Raw genomic sequence first — 25,908 nt, forward strand, 5'->3', positions numbered from 1 at the left:
AGATTTGATGTCAGCGCAACTCAAAAACGGTTCGGTGACCACTCCTGCGATCTCAATTTCTCGACTTGGAAGGTATACTCTGTACTCCATCGAGAAGAGTTTGTAGGCAACAATCTTATTGGCCTGTTCACGATCACTAACCGTGACACGTAATTTGTCACGACTAGGAGCATCTACTGATTCGATGCCCCGAAACGACTTTGCCAGATCTTTTTCTATTTGCAATTTGTTCAGTGGTTTGCCTTTGGGCCGAAAGAAAACCAGAAAGGGACCCTTAGATCCGGGTGGATAGGCTTTTAGGCGGGGGGTCGCTTCCTTAACAGTACCAGAAGAGGAGGAGAGCACCAGGGGTTGGTTTACATTACGCGTATTGGAGGAGGTATCCATCGGCACTTGAGCACTGGCCAAATATTCATATGACGGAGATTCAATCGATTCACCATCTTCCGAGGGGATAGAGCTAGATGAACCGTTTGTAAGGGATGCATATCCTTGTGGGGTGATAGGGAGGGTGGGTGAGACTTCGTTGGTCTCCATTTCCGTGATATTCTGCGGAATCGATGTTAGAACGACATTTGACCGGTTTGGATTTGATTCATCATCCGAGGAAATTTCGTATTGCGACTGACCCCCGCCTTTATCGTTTGGTTCCATTGTGGGGTGAGATTACCCCACCAGGAAGAATTCAAAATCGTATGTGCAATCAATTTGTAGCACCCAGCAGATAGATTTTGAACAATATTTACACTTAATAATAATAATAATAACAAAATAAAGAACTACTTATTGTAGAATTTAAAGTGCGGTTAAGTTCGTTCGCACTTCAGGTGAATCAATCACCTCAAAACAAAAAAAAATGAACAAAAAAAAAATAATAATAATAATAATAATACTAATATTAATAGCAGAGGTAGACAAATTTACCTTTAGGTGAATTAATCACAAAAAAAAATAAGGGAAGAAAAAAAAATATTTACAAAAAAAAAAAAAAAAGTTCAATAAAAAAATTAATGAACGCAAAAAGGCAACTATACACTGGTAGGTGAGTTGATCACCATCTGGCGTCGAGAAGGAAGATAGGCGGGCAGACGAAAGAGATCGGCAGAACGAAATAAATACCTATTCATCCAATGTGACCGACTGGCTTCTCTGCACTGCTGTTGTTTTTCGTAAACACGTGCAGATCCGCCGATGGATGTATTGTCCGGGACTTGTTGTTCGAAACGATAGGCACCCGGTAGGCACCACAGCAACTTGATGGTTTGAGGCCTCTTCTGTGCTGCTGTTGCTGATGATGATAATGGTGATGATGATGGCAAATACGATGATGACGCAATGCTGCGACGGGATGGCCTCCGGTAAAGCTGGACAGTCCAACCAATAGGCTAGGCTAAGGCTGGCTGCTTCCGTGATCCGAAACGCGGATGATCGGTTATTTCAACTGAAATTGTAACACCGTAAAAAACCACGCAACGCGAGGAGAAAAAACGGTTCACTTCGCAGTGAAATCAATTTGCTTCGAACTATAGAGGAACTGCGCAAAACACAACCGATACTGGCTAGCGTTCGGAAAGGAATGCGTAGATCTATTTATTCTAGTAAAACATTTTATTATAGCGTTGATATGTTGTGTTTTAACCATTCAATACACACAGTGAGCCGTAAGTTGTGAGACGAATCTGGAAACTGATTGCGACGGAGTTGAAAACGATACGACGGACTGAGAATATGGTTAGATGCATTTTCTTTGCATTATTTCCAAAAAGAGATCAAGATTTATCAAAATGTTATTGTACAATGCTAAAGCCGTTTTGAGAAAGAATTGTTTGGCATCGGTTTGTATCAGCATCATTCACTGCAATACTGGGAAAATTGCAGTTCTCACTGATCAACACTTAATACGATGGATACTAGCACATCACCCTATATATTTTTATCTGAAATTAATTCAATTCAATCGTTTCATCCTTGCAACTAAAAATCCTTTATAAGAGAGATTCGCGGAAGCTGACATTTCTGTCAAAGTGTGAGCCAATCGAGCAGCGAGAGCTGTCAAAGTGTGAGCCAACATGCGTTACACGCAGAGAACTAACAACGATTCAAAACAATAATTATTCTTGTTGTTTCAATAAGCTTTTTCAGTTTGTTGTAAATCAACAAATTGTGCTGAAACAGCAATGACTTTTATCAAAACAAATAAAAATATTGTTGGATTTGCTGGCAGCATTTTCAATTTGATTTTTGTTGAAACAACAAAATAATATTTTTATTTCAAATCATAGAGTTATTTGTTTCAGTTACTTTTATTGTTATTTGAAACGAAAATTTAACTCAGTGTGTAAGGCAGTGTGTGGCCCACCATTTTATTTCGCGCTGTAAACGGAGTGTAAGAAAAAATGGCTGACGCGGAAGAGTTCGTCGAAGAACTCGATGTGGAAACACAGTTTTAGAATTACTGAAGCTATTATTGAAGCCCTTCTTGGTAAGTTTTAACCATTCTTTTATAGAATTTCAACTCTCATCAGTCTTTTTTTCGTGATTGCAGTTAATTCTTACACGATTGAAATGCTAAAAGTGATTCAGCGGCAAGAAATCGAGCTGCTGATTCTACCCCCGTCGCTTGCGGAGTGGACCAAATTCATTCATCCATTGCATATTTGGAGAACAGCGCAGGTACTTATGCCATTTTCAATCTTTATTTATTTTTGTTGACATAAAACTATTTTTAGGGGCTACCAAAAGTCCAAAAAGTTCCAGCAAGTCTCAGCAGCTCTGCTTTGGTGCAAAATACCATTGTAAAGCCTTCTGAACCAAGGATCACGTGGGATTCATGCACGGCCACCTATTTGCTGAAAAACTCGTCGGTGGCACAAGCCATCATACGAAAATACAGTCAAACACCGTTTCTCTCAAGATCCGATTAAAAAGTATCACCCACTGAGTTTAAAAATATACGGTGTTAGAAGTTATGATCGTTTTTCTTTATTTCAAAATAAGAGCAAAATAAAATTTAGCGGGGCTGTGGGGGAGCAGATCTGGGATCAATAGAATCTTTATTTATTTCTAATAAAAACATTTTCAAATTAAAAACCAAGTGTGATTTATTTTAAAAATGTTATGTTTTATTTTAAAGCAAAAATATTGTTATTTCGAAAGAAAAAAATATTTAATCAAAAATTAATTTTGTTGAACCGCATTGGACCCAGCTGTCAAATCCAACAATTAATATTTTTAAACTGAACTGCTTGTTGTTACAGCTTATGCTCGATAACTGGGCTGAGAGAACCTTCCAGTTAGCGAGCAGTGCTCGATAACTGGACTGCCATTCCAACGCACACACACATTCAAATAAAAATCGAGGGGGACTTAGATGCAAAGTTTTGGTTGGCGTCATTCGGTTTTGGAATCGCGTCGTGTTCGTGTCATTCCGTCATTGAATTCGCGTTTTAATCGTACCGTCTTGTAAATTTTGAGGTGAATTAAACAGTTTTCGTTCCTGCAATGGACATCCCACCGGGCACCAACCGCTAACGGAAACAAAAAACCCTTACGTAGGTGGAAAAAGTTAAAATTATCGACGATTTCGAAAGAGGAGGTGGATCGCACGAGTCGCTCGTGCGCTCGTGCTTTGCATTTGCACGCCCCTCGTCAGTTACGGAATGGTGAAAGTTTTTGACGTTTAACTGTTTTTTAACTGGGCTACAGCCCAGTTAGCGAGCACCCAGTTAAAAAGCAGCCCAGTTAAATAGCACCCAGTTATCGAGCATTAGCTGTATTAAAACAATGAAAGGATATTATAAGCCGGCAAATAATACAGAAAAATGGTTGAAATGATACAGATTTTTGTTGATATTAAAAATGTTTTCGCTGCGTGTATGTTTGTTTTGATCTTTTCTTGAGGAGTAATGTAATCCTCTTGAAATTATTTCGGTAAAAGTAATTTTGCATGAAGCAAAAATAATGAAATGTTTTACTTTTTTGAATTTCTGTCAATGCGATTTTTAGTTTTTGATTTTTTCGGCTGTTTATTAGTTTTGATATGTAGCTCAAAGATCTATAACGAAACAAAATACACTTTATAGCAATGAGGAAGTCATGTCCGTGTTATAATATTATTCTCGACGCCGAGCAAAATCAGCACTGCTGGTCTGTTGCCAAATCATTCCATTTTACTTCCGCTTATCTCTCTATAAAGGATCACTACTTGCAACCGTTATAACTCGTTACACACAGAAATTAAAGCCGTCAGATTTTTTTCAAATGTAAACAAAAACTTTTTCCAAATTTCTGAACTAAATGCGTAGAATTTCGTCGGTTTTCCATTGTTAATCGATTGATTGGACTTTGCGCAAGCATAAGTGTCCAATAGTGTGTTGGTGTGTCCAAAATAATGAAAAACAGTGCTTCACAATAGGGTCCTAAAGCCCTGTCCCAATTTTAGAGCCAAACGCTTAAGTTTAGGCCACAAACACATGTTTACTCAATTTTTTAATGTTTTCTGTGTGTTTAAATCCACAAAACATTTTTTATAGATTTTATTAGATTTTGTCACACCCCTTGGCTTAAACTCAAATTTTGGGTGTATTTTGTTTTCCGTGTCCCTTCCGAAATGTCATATAGGAACAACCCCAGTGAAAAAACTATAACCCCTGTGGTGTTTTTGTCGACTAAGCGAACGTCAAACATGATCAAAAGTGTCAAGGTTCATATATGGACCCAATTTTTAAATTAAAGTTTAAATATGATATAGCCGTTATTTGAGCGGGAAAACTTGCTAAAGTAGTTACAGTAACATGCCTTTTCGTGTTATTAAATAAAAACAAGATTTCATTCAACATTTTAGGACCCTATTCAATTATTTTCGACGTTTTTTGGATATATCGTAAAGCAAGTTTTTCGCTACATTTTGGCAAGTTGCTTGGTTACGCTGTGCAATTAATTGATGAACTAATCTACGATGACGTCACGCTGCAACTTACTGCGGGCTGTGTTTATAGAAAATGAAAGATTACGCTACACATTTATCCACTCCATGTTCATCCGGTGAACATTCCTTCAGTGGACGTTGGTCCGGATGTCATTTTATGTAAACATGGCCCCCATTTAGAGTGGAAAAGAAAAAGAAAATCGACAATAAAAGAAGACCGTGGATAAGTCCATTGGAACAAAAAATCTAAATTACTTCCTTATGGCCGGTACGCTGATCATAAGTACTGTGCAAAAGGATAGGACAAGAAACGGTCAAGGAATGATTCCTCTACCGAAATTACTTGAGCTGTACGCTGCTGAAAAGTAGAGCTGATTTCATAACATAGGTAACGCCTGCTGTACAAATCAAATGGAGCTGTCACTTTTCCGTACGGAAAAATGTGCCGCTCAATTATTCCGCAAGTAAAAGTGACATTTCGCTCATATTGGATCGGCTGTCAAAATTACTTTGGTAAAAAGGAGAAATTTTACTTGAGCGCTTTACGTTTCAGGTGCATACTACGCATTAGGAAGTCCAAAATACGACCGTTACCCTACTTCGCTCGACCGGTTACTAATCTCTTCCAGTGAAATTCACGTTCAAATTATTTTGAGTGTAGGATTAGCTGTCAGCCATTCTAGCGTAATATTTGAATATGAGCTAACAGACGACTGTAAATAAACTTTACTACCTCCTCCTATTCTCACGAACACGCATTTTTAAACATGACTTTGTGTACCGACTTATTGGAACCATGTCAAATCAGAGATTAAGAGGGCCAAACTACAGGGACCAAACATAATCCAAATATGCATGCGATATACTCAATGTTTATGTTTCGCACTTTGGTCTTTTTCAAATATTACGCTTAATACAATGTTTATTGAAAAATCTCAGATCAAAAGCAAGCAGAGGACGGACGAATAATTTGAACGAAAATGTTTCTTGTGTAGAATAAGCTGCATTCTGCTTTAAAACATTAGCAAACTGAATAAAACATAACGCAGAATGGCTGATAGCGGCTGTCGCGTTTCCAAAACGGAATTAAGTGCACTGCTGAAAGAACAACGTCAATTGAAGGCGACCGAAACGAGGCTCAAATCAATGATTGATAAAATTAACAGCCATCTGAATCAACTTTTGGTAAGATAAACTACAACATAGTATTGTTTCTAGTAACATGAAAAACGCATTTCTAGGTGGAAGAGCTGCAACTCAAATCGAGAGAACTGGACCATCAATATCCAACAAGCAGTGGGGCGGTTGACAAAACAGGAATCAAAACGGAATCTATTCCTTCCGATCAAATTAACCAACAGGAACTGAACCTGAATATTCAACACACTAAACTAATGAAGTCTCTGGAGGAAAGTGAAGAGGATGAGTGATTTTCTCCGATAATGCATTTCAACGACTGATAACGATTAAGTTTTCATTGAATCTATACAAATATATAAACCTAAGCTTTTATTTCTGCTCGCTTTGACTCTGCTCAGATTGTTCCTTTCGTTCGTTCCCCTCCGGAGGTTTGCTAGCCTTTAGTTCTTGGTCTATCCGTTCTTTCGCTCGGAACACTTTCGACTGCAGGTAGAAAGATCCGCCCTTGGACTTGTCGTTCACTTGGAATAAATGTTCATAATGCTTTTGGATTTCCTCAGGTTCCAGCTTAGAAATATTTAGAATTTGTTGTGCTTCTTCTAAGGTCATCCCTGTAAGTTGAGAAAACAGTTTGAATTACAGATAACACGCAATTTATACAATTTCGCTCACTAACCAGTTTTCAAATTAGCTGCAACGCGATTCTGTCCCTGTTGGCCACCGCCGGCTCGTTTGGCGGCTTCTTGTGAGGCCGCAATTTCCTGTTTCAGCGCCCGGGCGAAAGCTCGACCCACGATTTGTGTACCCAGCACAATTATTTGAGCGATGTATTTAGCCATATTGTGTGTAGCTATGCGCGTCGTAAACCAGAACTAAACGATAGTGGCGCTTCGACGGTCGGAAATCACTTCTAGATTCGACTAGTTGTTACTTATTCCATAATTAACTTGGTATAATCACAAAATCTGTAGTGTATTATTTCTCCTGTGGGTTACACAACCGGGTCCAAAAGCAACATCAACTTCACGAGGCGACGGCCAGGATGTCAAAATTCAAACGTCATCGCAACCGGGGGAGCAGCGCTGCCAGATGATTTGATAGAAAATCTGTATCCACGAGGTTAAAAAATCTGTGTCTCATACAAAAAAATCTGTGTCCATACAAAAATTGTTGAAAGAAAATCTGTGTTCCATACAAATTGAATCTGTGTCAGAATAAAAATACAGTCAAACCTCCATGAGTCGATATCTGAAGGGACCATCGACTCATGGAAATATCGAGTATTGGAAACAAATGCTTTGGAAAGCAGTGTGTCTGTGTAATACAGAGAAATCTGTACATCTGGCAGCGCTGCGGGGGAGTGCCTGCTGGTTAAACCCTCTCCTGCCGGGTTCGGATTAAAATTAACCACGCACGGAAAAACAAAAGAATGTTGATGAGTTAATTTAAGGTGAAACATCTCAGAATCCAAAGATGGCTGGCACAATGGCCGACTTGTGCCCCTACTCACGATTTCAAAGGCACAAAACTGGAGAAATAGTTGGCAAACGTTTCTGATCTTCTTATTTTAAGCTTTCTGCTAGTGCACAAAGCCAAAATAAAAAGTACACGGTTGTTGGATGCTTTCTTTGTGAGATTTGTGCCTGTGAAGTTTTAGTGCAATCTTAGAAGTTGATTCAAAACTGTTTCACCTTAAAATTTTAGGGTAATTTCACCGATAGTCCAGTTCATGGTCCAAATTGATACCATATGGGCCCACCAAAATAAGTAAAAACAACCATACCACCGGTTGTTGTTTTTTTTTCGATCCATTTGAAATATGATCAACAAAAATAAAAAAATGGATTGATCCAGCAAAAATCTGAAGTTTATTGCCGAATTTTTTACCTGATTTTTACTGATAGGAGCTAGAATTTTTTATCTGTTTTTTACCGATAGGAGCTACTGCTGTGGGAGAGCTTCAGAGGAATTGCTGGCTTCCCGAAGAAGTACCGTAAGGTGGTTCCGGGGAGATGAGGGTCTGAGTCCAAGGGTCATGTCGATGCACTGTTCACCACTTGAGCAATTCTAAATGAATTGCTCATGCACAGTGCATAGGCTGGTTTTAGCGGGTCGTCGTTGGTGCGTCATCCCCGCATTCCCTGAGTTATCTTCTCAGGGGATCTGTTTGCAGATTTCCCCCTTGTAAAAAACAAAAAAAAAGAGGAATTGCTGGATGGAATCTAGAGCTATTACTGGAAAAAATCCAGAAGAATTGCTGGAGGAACTTCGGAGGAATTTAGGGAAGAAAGGAATTCCTGGAGGAATTCCAGAGATATTCCAGGAGGTATTCCAGAGGAATTCGTCAACAATGTAGTGCGGACTAAATAAACAAAACATTCAGGCATTAGGATTTGAGGGAAAACTGGCTAAACCTGTTCATGTTACATCAGGAGTTCCCCAATGTTCACATTTAGGTCCATTGTTATTCATATTGTTTGTTAATGATATTTCATATGTGATTAAACATGTTAAAATTATTATTTATGCTGACGATATGAAACTTTTTTACGGAAATCAATAGCAAACAAGACAGCAACATTTATCTGAATGAAATAAGTTTATTTGATAAGTGGTGTAGTAAAAGCTTACTTAAATTAAACGTCAAAAAATGTAATCTAATCACATATAGCAGAAAATGTAATACACCACAGATTACTGTCTCTTTGGAAAATCAAGATGTTCAAAGGTGCGATAAGATCAGAGATTTAGGTGTTATATTAGATTCTAATCTTACATTTACTGACAATAGGGTCCTAAAGCCCTGTCCTAATTTTAGTACCAAACGCTTAAGTTTAGGCCAGAAATGCATGTTTACTCAATTTTTAAATGGTTTTCATTGGTTTAATCCCAAAAAACATTTTTAACGGTTTTTGAAATTTTGTCACACCCCTTGGCTTAAACTCAAATTTTTGGGTATATTTTGATTTTCGTGTCCCTTCCGAAATGTCAGATAGGAACAACCCCAGTGTTAAAACTAAAAGCCCTGTGGCATTTTTGTAGAGAAAGTGAACGTCAAACATGATCAAAACTGTCAAGATTCATATTTGAAACCATTTTTAAAATTAAAGTTTAAATATGTTATAGTCGTTATTTGAGCTGGAAAAATTGCTAAAGTAGTTGCAAAAACATGCTCTTTCGTATTGTAAAGTAAAAACAAGAATTCATTAAACATTTTAGGACCCAATTATAATACTATTGTTCATAAAGCAACCAATATGTTAAGCTTTATTAAGTGGTTTAGCTCCAATTTTCGGGATCCATATACGGGCCTTCCTTAGCCGAGTGGTTAGAGTCCGCGGCTACAAAGCAAAGCCATGCTGAAGGTGTCTGGGTTCGAATCCCGGTCGGTCCAGGATCTTTTCGTAATGGAAATTTCCTTGACTTCCCTGGGCATAGAGTATCATCGTACCTGCCACACGAGATACGAATGCGAAAATGGCAACTTTGGCAAAGAAAGCTCTCAGTTAACAACTGTGGAAGTGCTCATAAGAACACTACGCTGAGAAGCAGGCTCTGTCCCAGTGAGGACGTAATACCAAGAAGAAGAAGAAGAAGATATACGATTAAAACCTTGTATATTGCTTATGTAAGATCAGTTTTAGAATATTGTAATATTGTGTGGTCCCCACATATGAAAACACATAAGGATAGAATCGAATCATTGCAAAACCAATTTCTCTTATATGCCTTACGCAAATTAGGCTGGACAACGTTTCCACTGCCATCATGTGAGGCTTGATGCATGCTTATTGACATCCAAACTTTAGAGGAGCGTCGCGAATTAGCCATGATTTCATTTGTCAATGATATAGTATCGCATCGTATTGATTCCACCAATCTCTTATCTAGTTTGAATTTCTACACGCCCGCCAAACAGTTGAGGAATCGTAATTTGTTCGCATCAAACTATCATCGCTAACTATGCCAAATTCAGCCCAATGAATCAAATAATTTCTCTTTATAATCAGCATTACACAGAAACTGATTTGATCATATTGCGAACAAAGCTTAGACAATATTTTAAATCCCTGAGATATAATACAACATAGTTGTTCGATTGCTTGGGAGATTAGCGGACTCGATTGACTCCAGTGGACGGCGACGAAACAGAAAAGCACGGATTTGAATTTAACTGATTGATTTATTGCTGTACACTTTTTTTACATGCAAAATTGGCTTGCTTTTATACGCAAGCAGAGTACGGTTGTGATGTTGTTTTCTATGGAAACGTGCGCACTGCTTGCTTTGATAGCGCAAAGCAAAGCAGGCAAGAACGCTGGGTTGCTTGGATGACGCTGCCTACTGCAGCACAGATAATTGAATCTGGCCTCAACAGCCGATTGACATACGATGAGACATAGAGCAGAAACAATTGAATGGACTGCTGCTGCTAAACGTTGTGCTGGTTTATTGGCTCCACACAGCCAGTGTGAACGCCGTTTGCGGTGTTGCTTTGGTCGATTACGTGTTTGCTGTTGGCTTGGTTTTAGTCATCTGAATGAAGAGCGGCAATTTGAATTGTAACGTTGATGAGATGCTTTAGCAGATGACGATTTCGTAATCGAACAATAGTATTAAGCAAACATGTAGTCCACAATTGATTGACGAAATAAATAAATAAATAAATGCTCCATGGTATGCATCGGCAATTTTGCTTCGTCAATTTCTAATCATTACAACACATAGGGGGAGATCCCCCAGTACCGGACAGCACCCAATGCCGGACAAAGTCAAAAAATTGAGAAATCGTGGTCTAATCAAGATGGTGTATTAGAAGGAAAGAAAGCTATTATGGAGGCTAATGTTTGCGTAGAATAACACGTCCTTGAAATATGCATGCCTTTTTTAAAAAATAGAAAAGTTTGAAAATCTTAAAAAAATTGACGTATCGCCTTAATATTGAGCCTTTTTAGTAATTATTTTGAATATGAAAAAGTACTTTGGATCACGCAAGCATGTTCGAAAATAATCCTTATTTGATAGTATAAATGTATTTTGTACCATAATTGAACCAAATACGGACAAATTACAATTGCGTTAAGCTCCTCCTGTCCCCCAGTTTCGGACAGCTTGATTTGTTATATGTTATCTTTGTAGTTATTGCACCAGTGTCTCAAAATACATTCATTTTTCATGGATTCCGTCGATCATGGTATCAAACATGCGATAATATTAAGAAGAATGAACATTCAGAACAACATCGTAAAATGTGCTATTTTTCATCATATATGGAAGAGGTATTTGATAGGCATCTTTCAAAGTAAGAAAAACTCAAATTGTTCTTGTAAATGTTGCAAATGCATTGAATTGGCAATTGTATACTATTCCTATAGTAAACACATTCAATGATGTTCAAATTTACAGAATTCGATGCATTTTCAGATCGTGTCCGGTATTGGGTGCCACGTTTCATGATCGATCAATTTGGTACTAAAATACATCATTAAAATGCAATGTCAAAATTCATATTTATATTTTCAAATTTAGTTTTATACACTATAAAAATGATAATATTTATCATAAATGGGTAACACGAGCTCATAACACCAATATTTTTCGAATTATGAATTTAGTGGCTTAAGTGTCCGGTACTGGGGGATCTCCCCCTACACCAGTGGTCACCAAACTGCGGCCCGCGGGCCGCATGCGGCCCTCAGCAAGGTGTTGTGCGGCCCGCGGAGTGATTTTAAATATTGAAGTAGTGTGGCCCGCATGTTGTGATTCCAGAAGTTAAAATTTATCTTCTTTAAAATCTCGCAAATGTTTTTCTAGGTAAGCCATTGGATTGATTTTCAGATTTTGTTCTTTCCCATGTGTTGAACAGTGGCATAGCAATCGAGAATCTAATATGATATAATTTCTTGTTTACAGTTTGGCCAACAACCCAATGTTTCTTCAACTCATGATAAAATCGTTTCTTCAAAATTTCAAAGTTGCAACGTTCCAGAAGCGCTTTCTTTTTTCAAAGTTGAAGAAAGAAAGTGAAAGAAATATTTCTACTTTAGTTCCAAAATTACGCTTGAGTTTTAGCTTCACTGTCGCTAAGGATTTTTTTTTATAACATAAAGGTTAATTGTTAATAATATTATACTAGTGTTGCAATCATCAAATTAAAAATAAGGAAAATATTTAAAATTTGTCAAAGGTTGTTTATTGTTTGAAAAAATAATCCACAACTAGATTGTTTGTGACCATGATGTTTCACTTCCGTAAATCGTATAATTTTTTACATGTATATTTGCACAAAGGACGAACTCTTGACAATCCAGGGACATCGGTGTTATTAAAAGAGATTATTGAAACCGTTAGTAACTGTCGAACACAATAGGCATGCTTATTTCAGAAGTCACCTGTCGACCCCGATAGAAACTCAGTCAAATTGAGTGACAGCTATCGAAAAACTCGACTGGCAGATTCGTGCAGAGTGAATGTTGTAGACAACAGGAACTCTAGTTGAGTCGTTTTGATCGGACTTAAAAAAATAGATATTTGAGGCCTTCCTTTGCTGAGTGGTTAGAGTCCGCGGCTACAAATCAAAGTCATACTGAAGGTGTCTGGGTTCGATTCCCGGTTGGTCTAGGATCTTTTCGTAATGGAAATTTTCTTGACTTCCCTGGGCATAGTGTAGCATCGTACCTGCCACATGATATACGAAAGCGAAAATTACAACTTTTTCAAAAAAAGCTCTCAGTTAATAACGGTGGAAGTGCTCATAAGAACACTAAGCTGAGAAGCAGGCTCTGTTCTAGTGGGGACGTAATGCCAATAAGAAGAAGAAGATATTTGAGGCCCGTGACGTGTTTTAGGAGTAAAGTGGTGGCCCGCTTAACCAGTTTGGCTGAGGACCACTGCCCTACACATACATGGCAATTGTCTTTATTAACCCGTATAGGCCTGAGTGAAAACAAAAATTATAAAACCCTCACCGCTCAGCGAATTCTTAATGGATTCAAATGATTTTTTGTCAGTATACTGGCACGCATATCTAGTTTCTAGAAGTGGACAGAAGAACGCGAAAATATTCCTGTGGTCGGATTTTTTTTCGGTGGATCACTGGGTCAGGTCGGGTGAGAAGGGTACTGTGCGTTTGTGCCCCTGGAGGTAGGCAAATTTCAAGTCACATATAATTTCCGGAATCGGTTATAATATGGCCACTACATAACGGAATTTTAAGAAAATTGCATCAGTGTAAACCTTTTGAGAAACGATTGAATTTGAAAACAATGAGTTTTTCATTTGATTAATTCTACAAATGACCATTTTTGGGTCCCGGGACGCTTCAAACTTACGATAAAACGGCCAATTTGTATCTAAACATCTGTGCCAAGCTTATGGGAACGCATTTTAGTGCACAATTAAGTTTGATTTCTACTTTTCGAGCATTAAGGACTGTTCATTTTATAAAGTGGACACCTTGTGCATGTTGTATCTTTTTAATTTATCAATGAAATTTCAATCGGTTTTCTGTACATCATTCGACTAGTATTGTACATTGTTGTAATAATAAAAATTCTTCAAAACAGTTGAATTTCACACGAATATGGAACAACGATTAGAACGATCGATTTTTGGAGGGTATCAATATTAATGATTGTTATAAATTGGTTGGCAAATTATTTTTATTTTCAAAAAAGGCTTGTTCTTCGAAAGCATCATCAATCAGAAGCCTGATGGAAAAAATCAAGTTATTTTTGGAACAACAGTTTTACAGATATGATAAAATCATTTTCCCCTATATTTTTTTAGAGAAAACTATTTGAAATTTGAAGGGAACTGATATGAGTAGATTTTTTTTTGTTAAAAGTTCGTCTTGACGGAAGTCCTAACATAGTAATAATATGAAAAATAACTTACGCCTTCATAGAGTTACTTATTTAGTCCCCACGTCACATTTAAAGCGCAATAGAAACACAATTGCTTTATTTTTAGAAGACCTTTAAATGAACATTGGCAATTATCAAAATTGGCAACACTGCTGTAATAAAATCGATTTCATTTTCCACATATTATTTTCATTATTCTGAGATTACCAATTGAAATATTCGGAGAAAACCATTTACAATTTGCTGTAGATCGATAAATATGCGTTAACAATTCTAAAAGTATGACACTTTTTAGTAAAACTACCATAAACTGTAAAATTTCTACTTAAGACTATGGTTTAAACGCAGGATTTTGCTCTCGTTTGTATAAATATAGTTTCCTTATGTCGTTTTCGTTTTTAGGAACTGGGTCGGTGATCAACACATAAACAAACCAATGCCAAGTAAATTGTAGTTCGGTCGAACCTGAATCGGGTTGGGGTTGAAACTGTGATTCAGAACGGGTTGCGCCAGTTGCCAACCTAGGTTCAAAAACGAATTCGACATTAGTAAACCAAACTTGTTTTGAACACGCTTTTTACTTGTATTTTTTGCTGGGAGTGAAAGGATGGTGTATCAGCAAATTTGGCCATAAATGGGAAAATCACTAAAGTTACCCAATGTCAGAGAATTGTGGAATATAATTGATATTGTTTAAAGCTATACCTATAGTAGAATAGTAAAGAATACAAACATACAATTTGTTCATAAAAATCAGGATTTTTGTTTTGCGAAAAATAATGTTAACTTTGACAAACAGCTTTTCCTAAGAGTTTTTGGAAAATCTATTTAGCTCTTCAACCAAAAGCATTTTCTAAGATCTTACATTTTCATGGCATTGTAGAATAATAGCTGAACGATGCACAGATTTCGATTCGATTCGATTTCGATTTTATCAATAAATAAAAAAGATATAGCGTAAAAAAAGTGTCCACTTTATAAAATGAACAGTCCTTAAAAGTATCCAACAAATCTATAGTCGATTCGTCCGGGAATTATGTCCACATCCGGTATATATTAAACGGTGCAAAACTCTTCATTTATAATATTGAATATCAGATCTTTATGGTTTATGTAAATTAAAATGATTGTCATTGCAAATAAATGAAGGTAACTTGGCATGTCCCAAAAAATAGCCCTTTTTTACCCGACTTGACTCAGTGACCCACCGGAATAACTCCGGCCACAGGAATATTTCCGAGTTCCTCTGGCCACTTCTAGAAACTGAATATGTGGGCCAGTGAACTGACAAAAACTCATTTGAATCCGTTAAGAATTAACGCTCGGTAAGGGTTTCAATATTTTTGCTTTCACTCAGGCCTATACGGGTTAACCAGGGAGCTGCTACGTATACCTTTTTCATTGGACCTTAGGGGTCGTTCAAATATTACGTAACGCAACAGGGAGAGGGAGGGGGTCCAGCATAGTGTTACGGTCCATACAAAAAATTAAAATTTTCCATACAAAAGCTGTTACATGGGGGAGGGAGGGGGTCTAAAATTGGCAAATTTTGCGTTACGTAATATTTGAATGAACCCTTAACAGTGCAGTGGGCTGTGACACTTTAATCCAACAAACTCTTTAGATATTTCAGAAAGAACTTCGGATTGCTTTGAATTGCTGGAGGAACTACGGAGAAATTGCTGAATGTACTCCGGAAGAATTACCGGAGGGACTGCGGAGGAATTCATGGTGCAAATCCGAAAAAAAAAAATATCGTGGAGGTACTCTGGAGAAATTCCTGAAAGAATTACGGATAGATTCCAAAAGCTAATATGAAAAAAAACATGGGAAATCCCGATAGAGCTCTGTAGGAACTTCGGATGAAATGCTGAATAAAATGCACAAGAATTACTGAAAAAAAATCTGGCTGAATTACTGAAGCAACTCAGGAGGAATTACCGGTGATAAGCTCCGAAGGAATTCTCGGAGGAGCTCTGGATGTCCTGGATGAATCCTAGGAAAACTCCAAAAGAATCCCTGGAGAAACTCCAGAGGCGTTTCTAGAGAAACTTCGGGGTAATTGCCTAAGGAATTCTGGAGAAGTTCCTTGAAAAATTATGAAGGAAATTCGAAGGAATTCCCGATGGAGCTAAGAAAAACTTTTCAGGAATTACTGGATGAAATCCAAAGGAATCGCTGGAGGAACTCCAGAAAAATTTCTGGAAAAACTTTAAGAATTCCCGGAGGAAATCCAGAGGAAATTGCTGTGCGAAATCTAGAAGAATTGCTAGAGGAAATCCGGAAGAATTTCTGGAAGAACTTGAAGCGATGCAATTTCTAGAGGAACTGCGGAATAATTTTCAAAGAAACTCCGGAGAAATTCCTTAAGGAACTATAAAGGGAATCCTGGAGGAACTCTGGAGAAAATCCGGGACGATTTCCAAAGAAATTGCTGGAGGAGCTTCGAGGTATATCTGTAGGAACTCTGAAAGAACTCCGGAAGAATCCATGAAAGAAATCCAAAAGAATTCTCGGTGGAGCTCCGAAGGAATTCCTGTCGAAAATTCTGAAATATTTCCTGAAGGAAGTTTACGAATAATTGAGGAAATCCCGAAGGAATTTCCTGAGAAATCTTCGGGAGAATTTCTAGAGGGAATCTCGGAGGAATTGCTGTAATAAATCTCCGCATACATTTCTGGAGCAATTTCTGGCTAAAATCCCATGAGAAAATCCTGGAGTAAAATTCTTCAGTTTGTTAAGTATCCAAAAACTTTACGATAAAGCGAAGTATGCACTTCAACAGAAAAGTAATCGCCTATCTCGATGCGTGGGAAATTTCTTGCAAGAAATGGTCAAGAAAAGCATTTTTCTTTGATCACAGTACGCAGTTGAAAAGAAATGTCATTTCAAATGGAGCTCACTGTATAAAATGTCTTGACTATTTCTTCTGTAGAAATTTTTACTTTTTTTGAGCGGAACAGCATACTTAGCTTAAACCAGCATAAGCGATCTTGATTTTTAAATACATTTCTTGCTGCCGAAACAGGCTGAAAAAAGTTTTTATTTACTGTTTGGAATAAAATAAAATTAATTTAGATTGTACTCTTCGTCAGGCTCAGCCTAGATCAAATAGATTACATCAGACACGGTTTAACAGAAACGAAAAGCTAAATTTAGGGACTCCGGAGATAATATGCACTGCCGGGACAAACCGCACCTTGTCAATTTCTCTGAAATAAACAAGTTTTGAGAGAAAAATACCATGCGGATTTATGAAACGTTGCAAATTGTTGATACCCTGAGAATTGGATACATTTTGAAAAACTTAACAATGAGATAGAACAATAAATTCGAAAAACACGATTCTGATCTAACTTTCCAGATCATTTCACTTGTTGTTTTGAAAGCGATGAATTGAGATTTTTTACAACCTTTCACCATAAAACAGATGATTAGAGACTGGGTAAGTTGTTGATGACATGATTTGGCGAAATAGCACAACGATTTCTATTTTCCTTAACATTTTCTGTTAAGCGCCCGGTTGGGGCGACATGCACTCCATTGGTCGGGGCAGAACGATCCATTCCAAAATAAACTACAATCATAAAAGTTAGGTCATTTGAAGTTTTCACTAACGTATTTATGCACAATACAATACAAGACGAATTTATGCACTGCACAATACAATGTAGACGAAAATCATCCAAAACTCGTGTTTTTACGATACATAAAATTACGTTTAAAACACGATGGTGCATCTCGCCTCAATGTTGTGGGCGTTTTAGCCCCAAAAAGCGGTGCATCGTGCCCCGCATCAATCATAATTCATGCAAAAGTAGTGTTTGGAAAAAGTTAAATTTTCCAACAATCTAATGAAATTTTGATGAAAATTCGCTTGTAGGGCGAACCCAAAACCAACTAGATTCGTGTATTAAAACACTACATTGGGGACGGACCTGGTGTAGTGGTTAGAACACTCGCCTCTCACGCCGAGGACCTGGGATCGAATCCCATCCCCGACATAGTCACTTATGACGTAAAAAGTTATAGTGGCGACTTCCTTCGGAAGGGAAGTAAAGCCGTTGGTCCAGAGATGAACTAGCCCAGGACTAAAAATCTCGTTAATAAAGTCAAACCAACCAACACTACATACATATAAACATCATGTGTTCATTTCGACACATTTTTCTTAAGTGTTGCATAGGGTAAAGTATATAACTTGGACATGCATATAATTTGGACAGGCTGGTCGTTCTATTCTCATTTACAATGAGATGAAAAGCAATTTATGTACGGAAAATCATGTATTGCATTATTAATGCACTATGCTACTTATTGATGATGACTATTTTTATAACAATTACAAAATGGCTCCAAAAATATCAAAATTGTAAATTGAATCAACAGAACATCTGTGAAACCTACGAATGCAAGAGGATGTACAATTCAAGAACATACATTAAACGCGCTCAGAATTGGCACTCATAAAAAGTTTAAAGGGTGCAATATGATAAAATATGTCTAAAATTGAAGCTAAGTTAATCTCAAATCTTAACATGAGTATATAAGACATAAATCAGGTTGTGTCCAAAATACATTACGGTTTTTGTTTAGTTGATATAATTTGGCCATCTGATGAAACGCACTGGAATGTCGCATGCATGCATACTTGCAGGCGTATTTCGTGGATCTGATGATATTTTCTTGCATTAAATGAAATTATTGATTATCACGAATATGTACATCCAATAAGCGAAAAAATGCATGAGTCACATGCAAACTCGTAAAACATTATGATATGACCTTTCTATTGAGAAACTATTGAATAGATATTGAGATAACGCCCCTGTCTAAATTATATTCACATGAGGGTGTCCAAAATGTATATTTGATGTCCGAAATGTATAACAGACAGGCCGCTAAAAAACGCTATTTTGGAAGCTAATGCTACAGTTTGTAAGCTTTTTCTCCCCAGAAACTCAAATTATAATGAGACATTAAGCATATAAGTATCATAACGTAACAAAAGATTAGTATCTAAGGCAGTTAATCGATCGCCGTTTCCAGACATATCCTTAGCCTGTCCAAAATACATAATTTACCCTATTACCCCAGTAACCCCTATTCCAATGTGAACTGAACGGATTGTTAATGTGGAATGATCTTTTTCTTCTTCCTTGGCATTACGTCCTCACTGGGACAGAGCCTGCTTCTCAGCTTAGTGTTCTTATGAGCAATTCCACAGTTTTTGACTGTGCTTTCTTTGCCAAAGTAGCCATTTTTGCATTCGTATATCGTATGGCGATGATAGTTTATACCCAGGGAAGCCATGGAAATTTCCATTTCGAAAAGATCCTGGACCGACCAGGAATCGAACCCTGACTCCTTCAGCATGACTTTGCTTTGTAGTCGCGGACTCTAACCACTTGGTCGCTTATGTGGAATGAAAACCTGGTGGAAATTCCTGAAGGAACTCGTAGAAAATTTTGGGAGGTTTTCCTGAGAATATTTCCAAAAAAAATCCCTGAGCAAATTGACACTTGAAAATTTTTGGAGGTATCCCTTAAGAAGCAATTCTGAAGGAAACATGAAGAACCCAACCGCTTCTGGTGGAAATTCTTGAGTAATTATTTCCGGAATCCTTGAAAAAATCTATTAGAAAATTGGGTCCTAAAATTTTTAATAAAATCTTGTTTTTATTTAACAACACGAAAGAGCATGTTACTTCAAGTGCTTTAGCATTTTTTCCCGCTCAAAAAACGGCTATACCATGTTTAAACTTTAATTTTAAAATTGGGTCCATAAATGAACCTTGGGTTGTTCCTATCTGACATTTCGGAAGGGACACGGAAAACAAAATACACCCAAAATTTGAGTTTAAGCCAAGGGGTGTGACAAAATCTAAAAAAAAAATGTTTTTTGGACTTGAACCAACGGAAAACATTAGAAAGTTGAGTAAACATGTATTTTTGGCCTAAACTTAAGCGTTTGGCACTAAAATCGGGACAGGGCTTTAGGACACATTGCTGAAAGCTTCCTTAAAAATCCTCAACGAAATAACTGGAGAAGTATCCCTGAAGAAAAATATCAGGAGGAAACGCTAAAGGAAATCCTTGTAAAAGTTGTTGGAGGAAATAGCTGGAAAAAATGTTAAGAAAATCCTCTTATAAAAACTCTTTTGGAAGAATTCCCAAGAACAATCCTGGAACAATCTTTGATCTGTAAGGTAAAGAAAATTTCTGGAGAAATCGATACAGGAATTGCTGGAAATTACTAATGGGATTCCAAGAAAAACTCATGAAAGTATTACCGTAAAACGGGGTAACTTTGATAGTTTTTTCGAAGAAAACTTCAATATTTATGCATGCTGTTTCAAAGAATTACAATTTATATTTTTTTAAATAAGTACTGATATCATAGCTATCGATTGCAGTAGATAGATTGCCAAAGGGTTTATTTTGAATGGATATATAATTTTTCATATAATCGAAATTCGGTTTTCCGTTTTGGGGTAACTTTGATAATGGAGTATAAAAAGACACAAGATTGAATGAATTACGGAACATTTATAGGGTGTTGCATACCTCGAGTCGTTTAACGCTACATGGAAATTTCTGACTTAGATTACAAAAATGGTCCCAGTTTGTAAAAATGGTTTTCGCTAAAAGATTTGAGACCGAATTCATGTTCTACTATAACTAGGATGTCATGGGTAAGTGACGAACTCATTATGACTTTCTCAAATAGAGGTCGTAGAACAGATTGTTTGTAAGCGTTGCAAAAATGCTAAAATCTTGTAAATTTTTAATATTTGCATAAAAATTTTCGAATGCACTTGATTCTAACTAAAATAGCTTTAACATGAAGTGTCATACTAATACTCTTAACCTTTGCATTCATTTTTCTTAACTGATTGACAGAAACTTCGTTATTTCGTTTAATATGTTGGGGGTCTCGCACTATCAAAGTTACCCCGTTTTACGGTACCAAAAAAAATCCTGAGAAAAGTTTTTACAGGTGCTTTGAAACACTGAATGAAATTGAGCATATTTGTAATCCCCTGTCAAGTTTTCATACAGATTTCCTATAGGAAAACAAAGTTTCAACATGTCAAAGTTGAGCATTTTATATTTTATAGGAGTTCTTGAGCAAGTTTCAAAATTTTACTTAAGAAAATTCTTGAACAAATCCCAGAGTGAAATTCCAGAAGGAAACCCTGGAGAAGTAGAATTTTGGAGTAATCTGTTAATGAATTTGAGGAAAAATCATGAAGGAAATGTCTGAAAGAAATGTCTGTAGAAATTATGAACATGGAGGAATTCCTGGGGAAAAAAAAATCTGGGGAAATATCTTGAGTAACTCCTCAAGGACGCACTGGGAAATTCCATAAAATAAAAGAAAGATTTACCGTAAGAACACCATCGACCTGAGCACTTTGAAATATTTCTGTACAAAAACCCATGTTTTATATTTTACATTACTTTTTGCGTTAAACACAAGATAAACCCATGTTTTATATTTTACATTACTTTTTGCGTTAAACACAAGATAAACGATGTTTGCGACATAAAAAAATGAAATATGGGGAAATTGTGATGATACCGAATAATATGTATGATAATCATACGGGCACCACTCACCGTTCATCCTAAGTATGAGCCCCAATGCTTTACTCTAAAATATTTGTGCAGCATTTTTTTTATAAGGCTAGTTTTTTTTAGCTAGCAGACAAAGTATCTAAAAATAGGAATTTTTAACACATCATGTATCAGACCGAACATGAACCGGAAAGATATCAAGTAGAAAAGAAGACCAAACAGGATAAAAAATAAAGAGACCAAACAGGATAAAAATATAAAACAAAAACAAAAGATTTCCAAAAACCCAAAGACTCCCAATAGTTTAAATGAGGATTCATCCGAGTATCTAATTAGAAATTTCTCTATAAAGCTATCAGTACACAGGTTTAGGGACAAAATGTCGAAAGACAAAACGTCGAATGCCAAAACGTCGAATCCCTAAATGTCGAAAGGGACAAAACGTCGAAAGCGGTGAATTTTCAACATTGTTTGACAGAAGCATTCTTTCAAAAAAAAATCATTTGTTTCAATATCTTTCTTTTCGACGTTTTGGCATTCGACGTTTTGGGATTCGACGTTTTGTCACCCAACCCAGTACACACTTTGCCATATGTGCAAATATTTGCCAAATTTTGACAAATTTATTTGTCGTGTTTGTATACTGACTAAATAAATTTGCAAAAACATTGTTGTCCAAATATTTGTCTTTCTTTGTAATGACCAATAATTGCAGACGGCAAAATATATACTGCAAAAGCATGCAAAACATTTTATTTGGTCAAGTTTGCAACTCCTTTCAGTTCTCGAGTGGCAAATATGGACAAATAAGAATTTGTCGGATGTTTGATCATCATGTACTGACATTTGGCAAATAATATGCAAACGGCAAATATTCATCATTGAAATTTTTCACTAGCAAAATAAATCGAAATCTTCAAAAGAGTAATTTCTTGATAAAATTCTAGAAACATCTTTAGACCAATCTGTGAAGGAACTCCATTAGCAATCTCTGGATAAATTTATAGAGAAAATTGATTAAGAAATTATTGAAGGAATTTCTGTGAATAATAATAACTCCTTGGACAAGGATTTTCCTGGGTAGGATTTTTAGAAAAATCCTTGAAATAAACCTTTGTGCGATCTCCTAGAGGAATTCGTGGAGAAATCACCATACGACTTATTCGAAAATTAATCGGATGTATTTCTAGGATAATTTGCAGAACAAGCCCTGCGAAAATAACTGGAGGTATTACAGGTTGGACTCGATTATCCGGAATTTTAGACTCAATTACCCGGAGTATGTTTACTGATATTCTTGGTTTTCAGTTTGTTACATAAATTTGAGATAACTTAATATTGGAATCAACAATATGAATGGTTTAGCAGTTTTGGACGTAGGTAAGAAAAGGGGGGTTGTAAAAAGTTTTTTTTTTGTTTATGCCGGTCATATTTTTTTTTTTTCTTAAGGCCCCTAATAGTCCTAGAACCAATTTCTGGCTTTGCTACTGCACCATATAAATAAAACACGAAAAATAGTTTTTATTAAAGATTTTAACTTTTTTTTAGTGATTCGATTAGCCGGAGGATTCGATTTTCCGTTGTGAAAAAAAAAATCGATACTCCGGATAATCGAGTCCGACCTGTGTACTTATTCTGCTAAAGGGTTCTGGGTGCATTGCCTAAAGCATACCTATAGAACTCGCTTAAGATTTTTTTAAGAATATCTGAAAAAATTTCTGGATAAATCTTGGTTGAGTCCCTAAATGTAGTTAAGAGGATTTTCTGTAAAACATTTCAAGAAAGGAAGATTCATGTAGCACTTTTTTGAGAAATTTGCGAAGGAATTTCTAAATAAATACACGCATGGAATTTTATATGAAAATCTATGGTTCTTCAAGCATTTTCATTGCAAAAATTCTTACAGTTTATGTAGAAATTCCATCTAGATTACTCAAGCAAGAATGAGCATGCTACACGCAACAGCTTCTCTTATTACATTCTCGAAAATTTCTCAAAAGCGGTATAAACAGTATTTCTAAAGTTTAGAATCTAAACTACAACAAATATTCCATCCAATACAATATACATTAAAGAAGGATTTTTTTTTTCGTATTTCTGTTTTTGTTTTCAATTTACTACTTTGACTTTGGATTCCATTCTTCCATTCTTATAGAATAAGAGATAAATCCATAGATCTCAATTCAGATTCTCATCTGCGCCATCCTTACCAATTATTGCAAAGGCATCTAACGCCCGAAGAAAAAAAACTCGACACTACGATATTCTGACTGAAGAATACAGTACCGTAATTCGGGGTGTAGTTGATCAGTGGGGAAAAGTTGATCATTCACATACCCACATGTAATAACTGTCAATAGAGCTATAATTTGATTTCAATCAGCACAATTTTTGTGCTGTCGCATAACGTGACAACTGATCTTGATGTTCCTTAATTCGATTTGGCATTCAAGATAATTATACCACGGAAAAACATATTTTTAAGGAAATGTTTGATGAACTGTTGAAGGGTTCTTCTTCAAACAATCGATTATTGTCAAGGCTATATGAAGACACCATTCAAATAAACTGTTTAATACATTCCAGATATGTTCTTTGAATCCATTTTTGAATTTGCATTGTGGATAAAAAAATCATTTTATGAGAAAAAAATGTATATTTTGTGAGCGAGTTGTTTATTTCAAGGAAAATTGCATACCTTTAGGCGTTTAATGTGGTGTATTCTGTAATTCTTAACATTCAAACCGAAAACTGACCGATAAATCAACAAGTTGAAAGATTTTTGATACTTGATTCATTTTCAGTGACCCCAAATTTAGAGGATAGCATATTTCTTTGTTTTAGGAAACCTATTACAAAAATTGATCAACTTCACCCCGGAATCAAACACTCCAATTTTTGATTTCTAAATATTTTTTTGTTATTACGAGAACATTTCGTCAAAATTTCGTTTGTATAATTCGATAAACATCCAACCAGTACAGGTTTTAAAAATATTTGGATGACAATACACGCATCCTACTAAGAGTTACAGAGCAGAATCTCTCAAAAGTTATCAACTTCCCCCCATTTTACGGTACTAGTAAGAATAAAGTACACAAAGGCCGATTTTCGTACAAAATGGTCAAGTTTGGAGACTTGTAACACCGCTGCAGCGCGCTCGCTGGTAGCAAACCGATTGACCAGAAATATGTACTGCGTTTCAAAAATAAATTGAGCTTTGAACTGTGCGAAATAAATTAAATTTTATTCTAAAGCTTTTTTTTTCTCTCAAGGCGAATGACTTTGTAGTTAAAAACCTCCTTAATAAATAATAATGATAATAATAAAGTTTTAAATTTGCCGTCGTGCGGGGTGACATTGGGCCATAAGGTTGACTTTGGGCAATTATTTTTACAGCAAGGTAATGCCAGAATAATGAAAACAATTTACACCCGATTCTGTTTTTGCACGATTTTTTTTACACGGCATCATAGATTAGTCTTTTGACGTTCTTACTAGCCATGAGATGCATCGAAAGAGGCGGTTAAAGTAACCTCAAAGGCCCAATGTCACCCCGCACGGCGGTATTGATAAAAATTATTATTTTGAGAAAAATGCCGAAATTTACAAACTTAAATATATTTCATATGTAGCCATTCCATGAAAAACCGATCTAGTGGGTCACCGAATACCGTGAAAATTTGATATTTTGTTCCTTATCCGAAATAAAGATACACGTGTTTTTGGGTTTTTTGACCATTTTCAAAATAAAATGACCAGAAAAATCGCGACTATGCAAAATTTTTATTTTTTTAGAAATCATAACTTTTGAACCGCTTGACCGATTTTCAATTTTCTTGGACGAAATGAAAGCTAAAGATTTTGACTTTTCAATAAAAAAAAATAATATTTCAAAAAAATTGTTTTTCTACATGAAAACAAATTAAAAAACATGTTTTTTTGTGTTTTGAAGGCCTTGGGACCAAAGAGGTTATTGCTGTTCTCATGTTTTCTTGTAAGTTCAGAAAATTTTACGTTTACTATCAAATTCTATCAGCAATGTAAAAACATACAGTTTTTGTTTAAAAAAATATTTTTTTTTTGTTTTAAAAAAAATCATAACTTTTGAACAGCTGAACCGAATTCCAATCTTTTTTTATATAATAAAAGCTTAAGATTTCAACTTTTCAGAAAAAAAAATAAAACTCTACAATTTTTTTGCATGAAAAAAAATAAACATTTCCTAAAAAAAACTAGAAATTTATACCGTAAAATGGGGTGTTAAGGACTCGTGGGGTTTTGAAGGATTGAACTTTTCCATTAAGTTTGACAAATCATAAATACGTCGAAAGTCGATATATCATTCATCTGAAATGCTTGATTTGCTCGAAGGATTGTGAGCTGCATTGTGTGA

At 36.2% G+C, this 25,908-nt stretch overlaps 2 protein-coding genes and 1 long non-coding RNA gene across 3 annotated transcripts; 2 read left to right on the forward strand and 1 right to left on the reverse strand.

The window, feature by feature from the left end:
* The first annotated feature begins 2,133 nt into the window (after positions 1 to 2,133).
* On the forward strand, positions 2,134 to 3,254 carry LOC110679310. The gene is made up of 3 exons (XR_002502384.1): positions 2,134 to 2,482; positions 2,546 to 2,673; positions 2,730 to 3,254. It is a non-coding gene; the product is annotated as an uncharacterized LOC110679310 (long non-coding RNA).
* Positions 3,255 to 5,831: 2,577 nt separating this feature from the next.
* LOC5575970 lies at positions 5,832 to 6,439 on the forward strand. The gene is made up of 2 exons (XM_001662273.2): positions 5,832 to 6,112; positions 6,169 to 6,439. The coding sequence occupies exons 1-2, from the start codon at positions 5,978 to 5,980 to the stop codon at positions 6,355 to 6,357; spliced, it is 324 nt and encodes a 107-aa protein (XP_001662323.1). The 5' UTR covers positions 5,832 to 5,977; the 3' UTR covers positions 6,358 to 6,439.
* Positions 6,355 to 7,122, reverse strand: LOC5575971 (mitochondrial import inner membrane translocase subunit Tim16). The gene is made up of 2 exons (XM_001662272.2): positions 6,744 to 7,122; positions 6,355 to 6,678 (listed from the first exon to the last, which is right to left on the reverse strand). Exons 1-2 carry the CDS (start codon positions 6,904 to 6,906, stop codon positions 6,437 to 6,439), a joined length of 405 nt encoding a protein of 134 aa, XP_001662322.1. The 5' UTR covers positions 6,907 to 7,122; the 3' UTR covers positions 6,355 to 6,436.
* Between the last annotated feature and the right edge of the window lie 18,786 nt (positions 7,123 to 25,908).

The sequence above is a fragment of the Aedes aegypti genome, chromosome 3, assembly GCF_002204515.2.
Source record: "Aedes aegypti strain LVP_AGWG chromosome 3, AaegL5.0 Primary Assembly, whole genome shotgun sequence".
Taxonomy (NCBI): domain Eukaryota; kingdom Metazoa; phylum Arthropoda; class Insecta; order Diptera; family Culicidae; genus Aedes; species Aedes aegypti.